This window comes from Marmota flaviventris, chromosome 18 (assembly GCF_047511675.1).
Source record: "Marmota flaviventris isolate mMarFla1 chromosome 18, mMarFla1.hap1, whole genome shotgun sequence".
Classification (NCBI taxonomy): domain Eukaryota; kingdom Metazoa; phylum Chordata; class Mammalia; order Rodentia; family Sciuridae; genus Marmota; species Marmota flaviventris.
Genome location: NC_092515.1, coordinates 37,797,082 through 37,812,119, shown reverse-complemented (window position 1 = coordinate 37,812,119; position 15,038 = coordinate 37,797,082). Strand labels below are relative to the sequence as shown.

Here is a 15,038-nt window from a genome sequence, read left to right as displayed (position 1 = left end):
CTTGGGGTGCAGGAGGAATCAGCTAGGGGTCCTGGGGTCCCAGGTGACCCATAGATGTCTTTGTTTGGGCCAACAGTGATTTGAAAAATTAGAATCAGTTGCCAGCGTTTACTATTCAGGTGACTTTATGTAGAATGTCTGGCTTCCCTGCCACCCTGGGAGACTCTGGGTAGGTGGCAGCTGTCCCTTCTTGTATCCTCCTTTTGAGACCCCCAATGGCTCACACTAACAGTGAGGAGAGGGCCACCCCAGGAGAGGGAATAAAGGGAGGAAAAGCTAGAGGTACGAGGGGGAGGCTGCGTGGGTCCCCCGGGGTGGGGGGTGACATCCCGCCGTCTGTAGCCCACAGTCCTTCATGGTTAAGCAGGATAGTTGAGCCTCATTTTAGGTGAGCTTGATTGTAGGCAGTGGGGAGCCATTGAGTGTGGTTGAGCAGAGGAGTGACTTCCCAGAGATTACTCTGGGGCTGAGCAAGCAACTAGTGGCTTCGGAGCAACTGGGGGCAACTCTGAAAAGTGTCCCACCCTCAGACCCCATGACTAGAATAGTGGCCTCAGAATCTGCCTTTTCAGGACACACCCCCACCCATGATTCTGGTGATGAGGGACGGCTGCAAGCCTACTTTTAGGAATTTCCTGTGAGTGAAAGGTCAGTGCTTTGGGGCCAGAGTGGAGAGGTGGGCTGGACTAGGGAGAGGCCGAGGGAGCGGGGACCATGGCCCTGGCTCTGCCAGTGACCTGGGGTCCCGGTGGGGGCTTGCCCCGGATCCCATGCACCTGGCCTCCTGGACCCTGGACGCAGGAGCACTTTCTTGGGTGGGGCTGCTGGCCTTCCTGGCCTGGGCCAGAGCCCCATGTGCAGGTCCTGAGGGTGGAGAGGTCACCGGCAATGAGGTGGGGTGCCCAGAGGGAATCCAGGGGTGCCCAGAGGGAATCCAGGGGCAAAGCTTTACCGCAGAGAGGGCAGCCCGGGCTCCTGGGTGGGGCCCTGGGAGGTGGGGAGAGCCTGCAGGGAGGGGCACACGCTCCTATCCCTTCCCTTCCTGGCCGGTGGCCGTGGGCACCACCTTCTTAGAGTTGTCACATCGTTGGCTGTAAACTAGGGACAGTCTGGGGCAGGCCTTAAAGGAAAGAGGGAACGCCAGGGAACGCTCCCTCCTACAGCACCAGCCAGGTGGAGACGGGTGCTTCCAAGACAGGTGGCCAGGGCCCCGCTGAGGCTCTCCGGGTGCATATTTCCCACCTGGGATGGCGTGCTCGGGATGCAGGCATCAGGGGACCTGACTCTGCCTCTAACTTCCTGTGTGACCTTGGACAAGTAGGCCAGCCTCTCTGAGCTGGCTGTTTGGGCTATAAAATGGGGAGAGTTCTGTTCTCTTTGGGGCGCTGTGACAGCTAACAAGCTCTTAGGCAGGGGGTACAGTGCTCAGGCAGGAACCTGTCCCCCAGGGGACTCCTGGAGCACAAAGTCTAGGAGCTACTGCAGAAACGGGTTGTGCAGGGTGCGTGCAGGGTGCGTGCGGGGGCTTCCCTGGGGACACACAGGTGCTTTCTCTGTTTGATGGGGATAATACCTGTACCCGGAAGCTGGGAGTCCCAGCCCTGCAAAGCACCCCATAAAAGAAAGTGATAATTTTTGTTTCAGTTTGCTCATCTGTAAGATGGGGAATCAAATACAAAAGAGAGGAAATAAAATAGGAATCATTCTTCCACCTCAAGAGGTTGTGTGAGCACTAATGGAATGAACCCAGGTCCTCTTTGAACATAGGCCTGACCCCCGGGAGTACTCAGGAATGCCGCTGCTGTTACTATTACTGTTATTGTTGTTGTTTGCTGAACCATGAGCAATAACTTCCAAAATCACAGGATAAGACTTGGAGCCAGCTTTCATTTAAAGTCACCATTACTAATTCACGCTCTGCTTGAGGGCCACCAAGACCCCTGGAACTTTTTCAGAACACCTGATATCCAGGGAGTCTCCCCCCTTTCTCCTAGACACCTACCTGGGGTGGGGTTCCTGACGAGCCTCCCCTGTACCCACTTCTGCCAACCTCACCGCATTCGGGAATCTGAATGCATGAAGAAATGTTTAAAATGACAGATTCCTGCAATTCTCTGCCCCTCAGCAAAGTTGAATTCCCGTGGGGAGGGAGTTTCTAGACCCAGGAGGAAGAGGAGGGATCAAGTGCTGGACATCCAGAGGGCCAGTGGTGGGCAGGCTCACTCTGCATCCCTGGGGACCGTCTGGGCTGCCCTGCAGACGGACCCCACACCTACGTCTTTTGGGCATCACACACAACGCTCGGTTGGAAGTATTCTTTCTGCAAAGAAACCAAGCTGATCAGCCATTGTCAAAGCTCTGTCTCAAGAGAAAAAAGGGGGGAGGATGAAGGGTGCCTGGCCAACGGTCAGGCTTCAACCTGTCGCTTGAGCACGGAAGTGGTGAAACCAGTCCCACCGGCCACAGCGCATTTCCCTGGACTCGTTCAGGAGCTGAGGTGCTACTGGAGATGGCCAGGCTCCTGCCTGGGCTCCCTGACACTCCCGGGTCCCCTGCAGGAGTCTCACAGGTGGCTTCTCCTGTGTCCCCTGCAGTTGGCATCCTCGCCACGCAGCGACAGGAGCCCGACCTCATCCTAGAAGACGTTGACTCTCACTGGGAGGATGCCCAGCAGGACTGCAGCTCCAGCCCCCAGGAGATGGAGGGGCTCCCAGCTCATGGGAAAGAGAACAAGGCCGTGGTGGAGATGCCCAGGTGGGAGCCCGAGAAGTCCCCGGAAAGAGCCAGTGTAGGCATGCGTGCGGAATCCCCAGGTCCAAGAGGGCACAGAGCCCAGCCCAGCCCGGCCCGCACCCCATAGGTCACACCCGGTTCTTTATTTTTGGGTACTGGAAGTTGAACCCAGGGGTGCTCTACCTCTGAGCCACAACCCCACACCTTTTCATTTTTTATTTGAGACAAGGTCTTGCTAAGTTGCTGAGGCTGACCTTGAAATTGCAATCCTCTTGCCTCAGTCCCCAAGTCACTGGGATTGCAGGCATAAACCATGTTCTGATGCCCATTCCAGACACAGTCTGGGCATATCCATGCTCTCATCACCCCCTCTATTCTTTTTTGTGGGGGGTGGGGCTGAAAGGAAATCTAGCCCATGTAACCTGTCAGCATCTTGCTGCATTCATCCAGTAACACCTTGAGGGCCTTCCTCAGTCAGTAGGTGGAAATCATCCTTATCGTTTTTACAGCTCTGTAGGGTTCCATCCTTGGGTATATATGATCCATTTAACCTGCCCACCACTGATGGACGTTTATGTTGTGTGTTGTCCGCTTTCTGTTGCTCTAACAACATGCCTGAGATAATCCACTTAGGTAGAGAGAGAAGGTTTATGTGGGGGCTCGAGATTTCGGAGGTTTCTGTCTACGGTTGGTTGGTCCCCTCATCGTGGCAGGAGTGTGTAGTGGACCAAAAGCCTTCGCTTCATGGCAGAGAAGAAAGAGGGAGAAAGAGGAAGGGGCTGGCGGTCCCACTGTCCCCTTCAAAGGCATGTCCCCAGAGATCTAAAGACTTCTCACTAGGTCCTATCTTTTAAAGGTTCCACCTTCCAATTGGGCCACTCTGGGGACCAAGCCTTTAGCATGGGCCTTTGAGGGATCCAAGTGCAGCCAACACCTTTGTAGGTGTGCGCCTCTTTGACCCTCATGGGCACCGCCACAGGAGGGTTTCCAGAGGGAGCTCCTGGGCCACCTAACAGTGCCTGGTACACAGCAGGCACTAAATAAATGGACCAATTGAAGGGATGAATGCATGCATGGACTGTCCCCCGCCCCCAACGGTCCCATGTTGTCTCGACACCTTCTAAGGCTGCCCGAGAGTCTCCTCTGTTGTCCACTCGAGGTCGAATCCTCATCTGCATCTACACAGATTTCAACCAAAGGACTCAGTCCAAGTAAACGTTTACGGATGGAGTGAGAAAGGAGCGCTGGGAGGGGCGGGGCTCGACAGCAGTGGGGACGGACAGAGGGGCGATGGCTGGGGGAGTGGACACTGGAGCAGGGGAGGAGCAGGAAGGTGAGCTACAGGGGAAGTCGGTCATGGAGGAGATGCCCCGGGAGTGAGCGGGGAGACAGGAGGGGTCCCAGGACCAGATTAGAGGGCAGGGAGATGACCAAGAGCTGAGAAGCACCCACCCGTGAGGGGAGAGGGTGACGCCCTCCTTCCTGAGCTGTCCCTCTGACCTTGGCCGGGCTTTGCCATCAGAAGTGTCACTGTGCATCATTAGCAAAGTGACCTGGGGAGGTGGCCTCCCAGCTCCATGGCTGTGCGGTGGGGACTGCCAGCAGGTCCCTGCAGAGGGTGCACAGGGCCAGCTGCGAGATGGGCGTGATGGGGCCTCACTGGAAGAGTGCCCTGCTGGTGGTTACTGGGGCTCTTGTTGCCACAGAGGGTCACTTTTAGTCCCAGTCAGGAAACCGTTAAACCAAGAGGCCAGCACAGGATTTCGGAGCTGGATGCTGGGGGGTCCTCAGCTCCTGGTCCACCTTGGCTCAGTTCGCACACCATCCTTCCAACTTTGGCCAGAAGCCACCCAAACTCTACTTGCTTACCTCCAATGACAGGGGGCTCATTACCTCTTCAAGGCGGTCTACTCATCCGCAGGCGTCTCTGACTTGTGAACTTCACAAACACTGAGCCTGCTTCTCTAATTCTGTGTTCTGGGTCTCTGCCACCGTTACCCCACCCCCACAAGGTGAAGACCATGGTGCCATCGAACTTGGTGGCTACAGACTGCTGTGTTCCCTGCCTTCAACCTGCCTCTAGGAAGAGTGCATAGCTCCGGACGGCTCCCCAGCTATACCTGTGCGCCTAACAGACAGGTCCCAAAGTCCCTTTAAGGCCATTGCTCTTGAGCCAAAATGACCCTTAAAGGCCAGTGATAAACTGCTTTCCACGTGCCCATGCTCTAGCGGTACACATGTTCTCAGAACACGGTACACACAGACGCCCAGGCCGGGCAGTCCACGCACCTACATGTACAGGAATGCACGCGCAGCCCACTCGCACGCACATGTGCCCAAATGCCCACCCAGAGTTTTAAACTCAGGGAACTTTTGAGCCCCAGACCCAGGGAGGGACCAGATGTTGTGGTGACAGAGCAAGTGATCCCAGACCAGAGCCAGAGCCAGCAGAGCGGGGCTGTTGCTGTCTGGGGAAGGATGCTCTTGGCCACTCTGCAGAGGCACAGGTTACTGATGACGCCAGGGCCCTGGTAACGCAGATGGTTACCTAGCAACCCCATCTCTGCAGGCAACAGCTCAGCTTTTCCTAGCAACTGTGGCCTTTTGGTCCCCACATGGCTTCCCTGGGGACGTGTCTGTAGAGTTCCCTGCACATCCCCTCGGTCTGATCAGAGGCAGGAGGACTGGTGGCTCAGCTGCCATTCGAGCCGCTCTGGCTTGGACGCTGGACTCCTGGCTGGGCCAGGGCTCTCCAGGCTCCACGCATGCTCCAACCCCGGGCTCGGGGTGAAGGGCACAGCCTCCAGTGGAACCGCGCCATGGGCACCCGTGCCGGCAAAGACCGAGAGACCCAAGTAGGTGGCTGCTTGTGCCCGAGGGCCCCCCTCCCTCCTTCCTTGGTGGCTGGGATTTCAGGGGAAGAGCATGCTGCAGGTGACATGAGGACCCTGTGTTGGGGACACAGCCTGCTGGGGTGGTTGAGGGAGGAGCAGAGTGGCAAGCCCTTGTGAGCTGGCTGCCGCTAGCTGGGACCTGAGAGGCCTTCTGAGAAGCCCACCTTGGCCAATCTCGGTTCCTTTGCTCGGAGGTCCCTGAGGCCTGAGAACTCTCTGGAAGTTATTAGGATGTTGCTTCTGGGCTGGGAAAGTGGGAACCTTGGCAGGTACCGGGCACACTATTGAATAGGGACGGTGTGACTTGGGTACATGGACCACCCCCAACAGCCCTTGGTGATATGGGCACAGACACCATTGGGCACATTGGTTCGTGGTCACGGAGGCTGTCTGTTCAAAACATTTCCCAGTCCATGTGGGTGACGTCATGGCCCTGCCGACCACCACCTCCTTGGGATGAATGATAGCAATGACAAGAATAGTAATAGAAATAGCTGTCATTCGACTGGTAATATTTTTCCACGCTAGACCGAGCTGAGACAGTCAGAATGGCAGATTCTATCACTAATCCCAATTCACAGGTGGGGGAATGAGGCTCAGAGATGGTGCCCTCCATGCCCAGGGCTGGCCCACCAGGAAGCCCAGAGCTGGTGTTCTGTCCCCAGTTGGCTCCAGAGTGAACACAGAGCCTTGTACTTTGGGCCAAGGAAAACCGCTTTCTGTGTTTAGAGGTGAAAGATCCAGAAAAATCCCAAGAACCGCTCTGACAGTCTCTTTTCCACGAGGTCCTCACGGGCCCTTCTGACCTCTTTCAAGTAAGTCAGGCTGCACAGGCCAGGCGAGTCCTGCCCATTGGACAGATGAGCAGACAGAGGCAGCCCCAGGGCTTCCAGGTGACTCGCCCAAGGCCAGACAGAGATTTTCTGGCCTGATAGTGGAAAGAATAGGACCTCAGGATGCCTCTGGCTGGGACAGGGGTGGCCCATATCCAGGGCCTTTCAGAGAAGGGTCCTGTATCTGTTTGGGTCGGTAGCTCACCAGCCGTGCAAGGCCATGGTTTGTGTAGTAGACGTGGTGCCCACAGTACTCTCAGGGATCCGTGAGAACGTTTCTTGTTTTTCCTGTTTTCTGCAGGGCTGAGGCTCCAACCCAGTGCTTCCTGGGTGTCCGTTCTCCCTCTGAGCAATACAGCAGCCCTGAGAACGTTTTAATTTCTTTTAAAATCAGATTCCACCCCCACACAAGGGCCTTGAGATAGCAGAAAGATGGTGCAAGATAAAATATTAACATACTAATCTCATACGATCACAGTCATAAAACCACAGTTTTTAATAGAGTTTTTGGGGATAAGGGGCTGAAAGCTGATGTGCTCAGGACCTGTCGAAGCCATGACATGGCCTGCTCTTATGACTTGAATCTCTAGCAAAAAATCAGTTTATGCCGGGCAAGGTGGGGAGCCTTACCCTGATAGTTGAGATCCTTGCAATGGAAATGTCTACACAGAGAAGGAAAATAAAGTGAGTTGGGTGTTTGTGCCATTCAAATCCTGGGTCTACTCCTTCATATCACATGGGGCCATATTGCTGCTCAGAGGTGGGCAGCAGGACTGAGTGGCAAGCACCTGGCTTTGGGGGCAGAGACACCTGTGTCTTTTCCAGGCTCCCCCCCACCTTACAGGCTGTGTGACCCTGGACCAGCCATCGAACCTCTCTGAGCCTCAATGCTCTGAACTGGAATAGTCTTAGCCACAGCCCTGGTCTCCCGGGATCGTTGGCATGAAGAGTTGGGAGACACTGTGTTCGGAGCACCTGGCACAGGGCCTGGCCCGTGGCCCACAGGGGCTGTTGTGGCACTGTGACCTTGGGCTGATTCCTGCTCCCAGGTGGCTGGATTCAAACCCACTCAGCCACACTCCTTTCCCCACCTCCTCAGCCCCCTTGAGAGGGCTGAGATGAGGCCCCCTGGGTAGAGGAAGGTGAACCCAGGTTTTCTGGGTGGCAGACACCCCAGAGCAACTTAAATAAGCCTCTTGGTGACAGGGACCAAGGGCTGGGACAGGGCTATTCAGAAGCGCAACTATTTCTAACTACAAAAATCACATTAGCCCCTGGTTCTAAGTCAGCCTGTAACCCAGAGGTCATACTTAGACTTCTAAGGGCCTGGTTTTGCCTGGAGAAAGGCTCTTTTTAAAATATCTACATATCAATATTCAAATTAATCTGAATTAATTATTGGCATCTATATATCAGGAAACTCCACCTTCAAAATATATAGCTCAGGCTTCTCTTGAAAATGGCAAGATCCATTCCCAATAGCGTGGGGTCGCCGTCTGCAGATAGATATGGGTCTCCCACTTGCCACAGTTCTCCCTGCCCCACGCTGCTCTCTGACCCCGTCACTCATGTGTGCCTGCTACCTGGGTCAGTGACCACTGAGAGCTGTGACAGTGACAGTGTGGGACATCTCCTCTCTCCATCCTCTGTGCTTTTCTTGCCACATGCCGTCCTGGCTTCCTGTTCCTGGTTTTTAAGTCCTCATTCTTGAGCCCAGCTTGCAGGCCACCTGCTCCGGGAAGCCCTCCCACAGCAGAGGTGTGGCTTGTCCTGTGTCTCAGAGTGATGGTCAGCAGGACACTGCCCTGGGAACCTGATGAGGACAGGCCTGGTCTTGACCATTCTGTCCCAAACCCCTGGCCCAGAGCTTCGGCCCCAGCAGGGCTTGGGAACTGGTGAGCGCTCCTAACCCCATCCTCCCCGCCCCCAGCCCCAGTGTCCGGCTGGATAGCTCTTGGCTGGTGCAGTCCATTGTGGATCCGAGCAGAGGAAGCGGGAAGCAGCCCCCAAAGGCCTCATTCCAGGTACGGAGAACCCTGAGGCCTGGGCAGGGTGCAGGGGAGAGAGTGGAGGGCCCCACTCAGGTGTCAGGAAGGACCTTGGCCATGGGTGGGGTCGGATGGAGCTGGGCTCAAATTCCCACCTGGTTCACCTTGCTATGCGGCCTCTGTGGCCACCTGCGTAAAACGTCTCCTGGGATTGTAGGAGGATCCGAAAGTGCTCGTACCCTCTGCAAGGTGCCGTCCGGGGTGGGGCTTCTGGTGGGGTCTGCTTTGGTTGATTTGTGCCCAGACGAACAGGATGCGTGGGGGGGGGGGCTCCTCTCGGCACACGTGGCAAGTCCCCGAGTCAGGGCCTGGGGCTTCCTGTGTACTGTGGACTCCTCAGGTTCTAGCCACCTGTCTGGATGCCCCAGGAGACGGGCCAGCAGGGCCTGCCTGCCTGGGCAGGGCAAGAGTAGAATGGGGGGCCGTGAGGACCCCTGAAGATGTCCTGAGCGGGCTGTTCAGACAGAGGCCGGGAGCGGGGTGGTCCCAGCACTGCCCTCACTGTATCTTTGCAGGGGCTGCAGGAGGAGGCGGTGGCCGCCAGCTCAGCAGGTAGGTGGTGGTGGAGGTGACTGTGTGGAATGTCGGGGTCCTTTCAGGCTGGGGGGGTCTCTCCTCCTGTCCCTCCACCTCCTTCCAAGTTGTTGCCCCACGGTCCCCCTTCAGCAAAGCCCATCCCGCGAGTCTTGGGCCACATTGTCATGGCCAGATGACGTCTTTCAAAGGTCCTAGGGGAGTGGCAGGGAGGATCAGGGCTCCAGGCCTGGCTACCGAAGCCCTAGCCTCCACCCTCCGCCCCTGCCACTGCCTCTCAGGGGAGTGTAGCTGTGGGTCCCACCCAGCCAGGGTTCAGCTCAGACACCACATAATGTAAGTGAGGGACAGTGGGGCCGGACGGAGCCTGCAAATGATGATCCCAGACCTGGGTCTCAGGGCTTGTCCCCACTGCTGAGTTCGTAGGGTGGGGCCGGCACCTGTGCTTTGCTTGTATTTTACACCCACCCCCACTCCTGAGAGCTTCAAGAATGGTGGGTTGAGAGTCCAGGGGGCGGAGCAGCAGCCAGGCCATCTCACCCAGACAGACAGACAGACAGACGTGGAGCCCCGGCCCACGCGCCTCCCGTTCCTCCAGCTACCTGCACTGCAGGCGCCCAGCGATGCAGACAGACCCCTGGACAGATGATACCATGAGGCTGCCCCAAGGTCAAGGCCCAAACCTGCCCCTCTCGCCTCTCCCCCTTCCTGGCTGCGTGATCCAAAGCCAGTTCTGCGACCTCTCACAGTCCTGGTTCCTAAATCCAGAAAAATGGAGCAATCATAGTTCCCACCTCCAAGGCTGTTGGGCAGAACAGGGGACGCGATGGATCGAAGGTGCCCAGCATCACGGCTGGTGCCATGGGAAGAGTCGGAAGTGGAGAGGACAATTGATGCTTGTGTCCCAGCCACCAGCCATGGAGATGATTCTGGGCCGGGGTCCTGACCCTGGGCGTCCCAGCTTGCCCCTCAGCTGGCCTTTACAAAGTGTTCTCTGTGAACTTTCATGTTCATCTGTGGGAGACCCACCAAGTCCAGGCCTTATGCTGGGCCTCCAATGAGTCAGGACCAACCGGCACAGCGGGGCGGGTTCTGCCCCTGCTCCGCGTGCTGGAGCCACACTCGGGAAGCGCTGAGGCACGGCCATTTGTCCGTTTATACTCAAAAGTTTGCATGCAGGTCCAGCAGCTGTGTGTCACCTGGGAGCTGCTGAGGCATGCAGAGCCCCAGGAACCGCCCAGACCAGCCAAGTCAGAAATTGACCGTGTAACAAGGTCCTCTGGCGATGGCTCTGCGTGTTAGCGTTTGAAAGGGGAATGGCCTTGAGCCCTGGTTCTCAGACTTGACTGCACATTTGAATCCTGGGGAGATTTTAAAACTCCCAGTGCCAGGCCTCATCTTGACCATCAAGTCAGGTCCTGGGGATGACAGGCCCCGGCTGATCCCACTATGCAGCTCGGTTTGGGCCCCAGGAAAGGGGACTGCCCCTGGTTGGAAGTGACACTGCTCTGCCTCCAGGGTTTCTTTGGCCTGGGCGATTCTGGGCTGAGGATATTTTCCATCCAGGACTCGGTGGTTCTAAGCGCCTGAGCCTGTGAGTCCTGCGTCGCGGGATTCTGACTTTCCTTGGGTCTGAGATGGGTCATGCTGCTGCAGGTGGTCAGTGGAGAGCGTGAAAAGTCAGGAGGCGCTGGGGCTGCTGGGTGGACCGGCCACATGCCTGGATGACCCTTTCGATGTTGAACTTTAGGGATAAGAGTGAGGGGTGCTTCAGACCGGGGACAGAACTGCTGCAAATGCAGATGGGCACCAAGTTGCTCCATGTCGGTGCTGAGAGAGGAGCCCCACTTACTGCCTCCCTGTTCTGCTCCCCATTGCAGTCCCCAGGGTCACACCTCTGCCCGTGACCTTCGGACTCCAGCACCATGGCCAAGCCAGGCCAGGACATGGAGCTGAATCGCCTGGTCCAGGAGCAGCCACCTGACCAGGGGGCCCCCAGGCTTGCACCCCCAAACCTGGCAGAGCACCTTCCCAATGTGCCCAGCTACCGCCCGCCCATCACCCGCATCCCTGTCCTCGTCACCCGGAGAACGGCCCTGTCCAATTCCAGCTTCGCCAAGGAGACCAGGAGCTCCATTCGTCGCCTAGGTAGCGCGAGCTCGCCACCCAGCGCGCTTCAGCCTGCGGCAGGTGCAGCGGGTGCGGCGGGTGCATGGCTTGGGCTCTCTTCCTGCAGGGCGCTGTGGCCAGGGTGTGGGACCACGCATTGTGCTCAGGGAAAGCCACTTTCTCTTCCTCTGCTAAGCCAGGCCTTCCTCCTGCTTTGTGGTGGCAACATGAAAGGGTTTCTTTCCTCTCCTTCTCCCCAGGCCTAAATTCTGCATTTAGCAATTGTTTCTTTGGGTTACACGTTGCTTTCTGCAGACAATTGGGTTTTTAAAAAATATAGAGAGAGGTAGTCATTTGCACTCTAGTCTAAACAATGCCCTTTCTCGGATCTCTGGGCCATGAAGCTTGGCCAAGGAGCCAGTCCTTTTGGGGGTGACGGCATTAAAAGAAGAAAACTAATAGAAGAGTAAATTCAGATCCACTGCAGATAGAATCTACTGATGGTGAAGTTTGCTGGCTGGGCTTTCTGAGGACTATTAATATCTGCTCAGCAAATTCCACTTCAGGAAAGAAGGAGCTGCCAGGTGCAGGCCGGCCGGCCAGGAGGAGGCCATCCTGAGGGGCCAGCGCAGAGGGAGGGCCTGTCTGGATCCCTTTAATTGTCACAAGGTCCTCATAGTGGCTTCCAGGCTACGGCTGCTCACTGGCTGATGAAAGTACTCAGGGACATACTGGCACCTCTGGACTGATCCCTGTCACTTTCTGCCTTAGCTGAAGCCAGACCTGCCGACTCTCCTTTTGACGTTTGCTATTTTGGGTTGACACGGTGCAAAGCTGCCTCTGAGATCAGGCCAGGTGGTGGGTCTCACTGAGCCCTTCACGAGGACACTGACTCCTCTCTCCCCTTCCTGGCTCTCGATGGGCTCAGAGTTGGGGTGAGGTGGCACGCTGATCATCCCCACCGTGGGTCTGTGCCCTGGTGGGCAGACCCTAACTCTCCCACTCCAGGGGTCCCCCAACTCCCTCTCCCCTGGATCGCCCCGTACCTGTTGTCCTATTCTGGGCCAGCTCTCCTTTTATATGCGTCTTATTTTCTTTAATTGGATTCTCTTCTCAATTTAATTCATTTTACTGAAACTTTTCAAATGGAAAACCAGCACTGCTTGCCATTAAGAGAAATAACCCCAAACACCCGGAAAACAAATCAGTGCTGAGAGCTATGGATGGGGTGGCGGCAGGCTGGGGGCCGTGCTGTGCCCTTAGCTGAAAGGGGCCTCGGCTGTGTCATAGGGGCGTTAGTGAAGGCCACCGAAGCACTAACCTGACTTCCCCTCTGTGGATTCAGGATCTAGAGGGAGTGGATCGGGAGTCATGTTCCCATTCTGTGTTCTCCTTTGCCTGATCTGTACATTGGAAATCATCCTCTGTCCTCCTGGGTCCCTGGGAATCCCCATGGAAATGTCCCCAGTGACAGCGGGTGGATCTGACAAAGGTACAAGACGTGTTGACTTTAGATGCGACAGATAAGGAAATGAGAAGATAGAGCAAGACGCATGGTTTCAGTGAGGCCACTGGTGCCTTCCGAGCTGGGTTCGAATCCTGCTCTTTGTGCCTTGGTCTCTTATGCACAAAGTGGGGACCAGGATAACAACTACCTTACAGCACAGATGGAAGGGCTGGGAGCGTCCACAGAGCTGGGTGTAGTAGCCCGTGTGCCTGGAGTCCCAGCTGCTCAGGAGGCTGAGGCAGGAGGATCGATTGAGCCCAGGAGTTCAAGGTCAGCCTGGCCAACATAGTGAGACCCCATGTCAAAACAACAATGAAAAAAGTTGATATATATAAAATACTTAGAATTTGGCAAAAGAAATATTGGCCGGCATATAGGAAGTACTTAACAGTAAATATTATTCTCTAACCAATTTAGTAATGTAATATTTTTTCTTTATATTTCTTTAAAAAACTTTTTTTAGTTGTAGATGGGCACAATACCTTTATTTGATTGATTTTTTTTTTGTGTGTGTGTGGTGCTGAGGATCGAATAACCCAGGGCCTCACACGTGCTAGGCAAGTGCTCTACCACAGCCCCAGCCCCAGCCCTATATTTCTAATAATTCTTAGTCTATAAATGGACATGATATAAACCGATGCATTGCTATTTTGAGCTTCTGCTCTACTGAGCTGGTAGGAAATGAAACCTCAGTTGTAGGAGTTTTCTCCCCACCACCCCAGGGGCATCAAGGATGCAGGGTCCCACCCAGGACAAGGCAGGGTGGGCATCAGCCCCTCCAGCTCTGTGGAGCCCCCTTGCTATGGACGCTGAACTTGTGGGCTGCCTGCTGCCCTCCCAGGTCCCTAAGCATGTTCCAGAGGTTTCATGATTGGCGGTCCCCTGTCCCCTCTCCTCCTCCCCCAGCTCACCCTTCCAGGCCACCGAGCAATTGGGCGAGGGCCTCCCACTCCTGATCTCCTCCCGCCCAGAGGCTGGGGAATCTCCTGTTGGTTGGTAAAGTGTCTCCTTTACATTTAAGCAACGTCTCCATTCACGTTCATCCTCTTCCTCCGAGAGATTAGGACTCGTTCTTTAAAAAATGCCAAGAGACCTTGATGCCTCCTTAGATTCCTCCATGAGACTAAGTATAAGCAACTCCACAAAGTGCCAGCCTTCCCCACGATGGCCATTATCACACCCAGGGCCGGGTGACGCTCAGTGGTGATGCCCTGGCTCCCAAACCCACCTCCCCAAATCTTAGATCCAATTATTTCAATAGCTCCCCTCCCCTACCTTGCTGGGGCCCAGGCCTGGGCCTAGCTGCTACTGCGGGTCCCCCCAGGTGTTGGCGGAGGGGGCGAGGGGAGCAGGGACACTGCTCAGACCCCGGCATCCTCTGAGCTTGGGCTTGGGCAGAGCTGTCCCCACAGTCCCTGAGGTGGGTGATGGAGCCAGAGGCAGGAGCACACCTGGTGTCCCCAGGGAGGACCTGGTGACACACTTCTCAGTGGTCTGGAGATCGGGTTCTGGTGGCTCCTGGCTTGTATGAAAATAGGAAACGCCAGAGCAGGTGCCCAGATGGGGGATGGCACCCACTAGAAAGACAGTCTGTGGACGGACACCTCTGAAGGTCTGTGTCCCCTGGCTTCCCCCGTAGGCCTGAATGGCATTGTCACCCTACCTTGAGAGAGAAACTGAGGCTCAGAGAAGGGAAGCGGCGGACCTGCAGTGCTAGGACAGGCCTGGGACTTCCCCTGAGGGCCCTCTCTGAACCCTGTCACACACCCCCCCACCGTGAATGCTCCCTCTGGGCTCAGGGGAGCCAGTCAGGTCTTGGAGGGGTCTCTATGGCATGTGGCTTCTTTCGTGGCTCCTGGTTGGTGGCTGGCCTGGCTGTGGTGCATCTCAGGCATGGCGTCCCGCACCCCTGCATGGGGCAGGTGAGGCTGCCAGGCTCCCTCCAGACATGGCTCCGCGGCTTCCTTCAGGCACGTGGCCAGGCCCCCCGCCACCCCGGCTTCTCTCCCTGACTCCCTTCCTTTCTCCCTTTCCCCAAGTGCCTGCCACGAAGGAGCACCCGGAGGTGCAGGTGGAAGACACCGAGGCGGACGGCCGCCCCCTCATCGTGGAGGAGACGCCACCGGAGCAGCTGCCACCTTCGCCTGCCAAATCCGACACCCTCACGGTCCCCGGCTCGGCCCCAGGGGCCCACAGGTTACCTTTTATGCTTCTCTTGGGCTTCTCTGAGCACGGCCCCCTGTCCATGTGGCAGATGAGGAGACTGAGGCCAGACAGGGGACACGTCACACTGAGTTGGCCTCAGCGCTGGGACCATGACACCCTCTCCTGGTTCTCCTAATTCCTGGCTCAGGGCTTTTTATAGGGGCTCTCACGGGAG

The 15,038-nt window shown here is 56.4% G+C and overlaps 1 protein-coding gene across 1 annotated transcript in view; it reads left to right on the top strand.

Annotated features, from left to right (window-relative positions):
- Cngb1 (cyclic nucleotide gated channel subunit beta 1) overlaps positions 1-15,038 on the top strand; it is a 66,096-nt gene that overhangs the window by 14,509 nt on the left and 36,549 nt on the right. Inside the window, exons 15-17 of the mRNA XM_071604196.1 lie at positions 2,595-2,754; positions 10,964-11,190; positions 14,698-14,854. Of these exons, the coding sequence (XP_071460297.1) occupies positions 2,595-2,754; positions 10,964-11,190; positions 14,698-14,854 (544 nt within the window). The remainder of the gene's footprint in view (positions 1-2,594; positions 2,755-10,963; positions 11,191-14,697; positions 14,855-15,038) is intronic.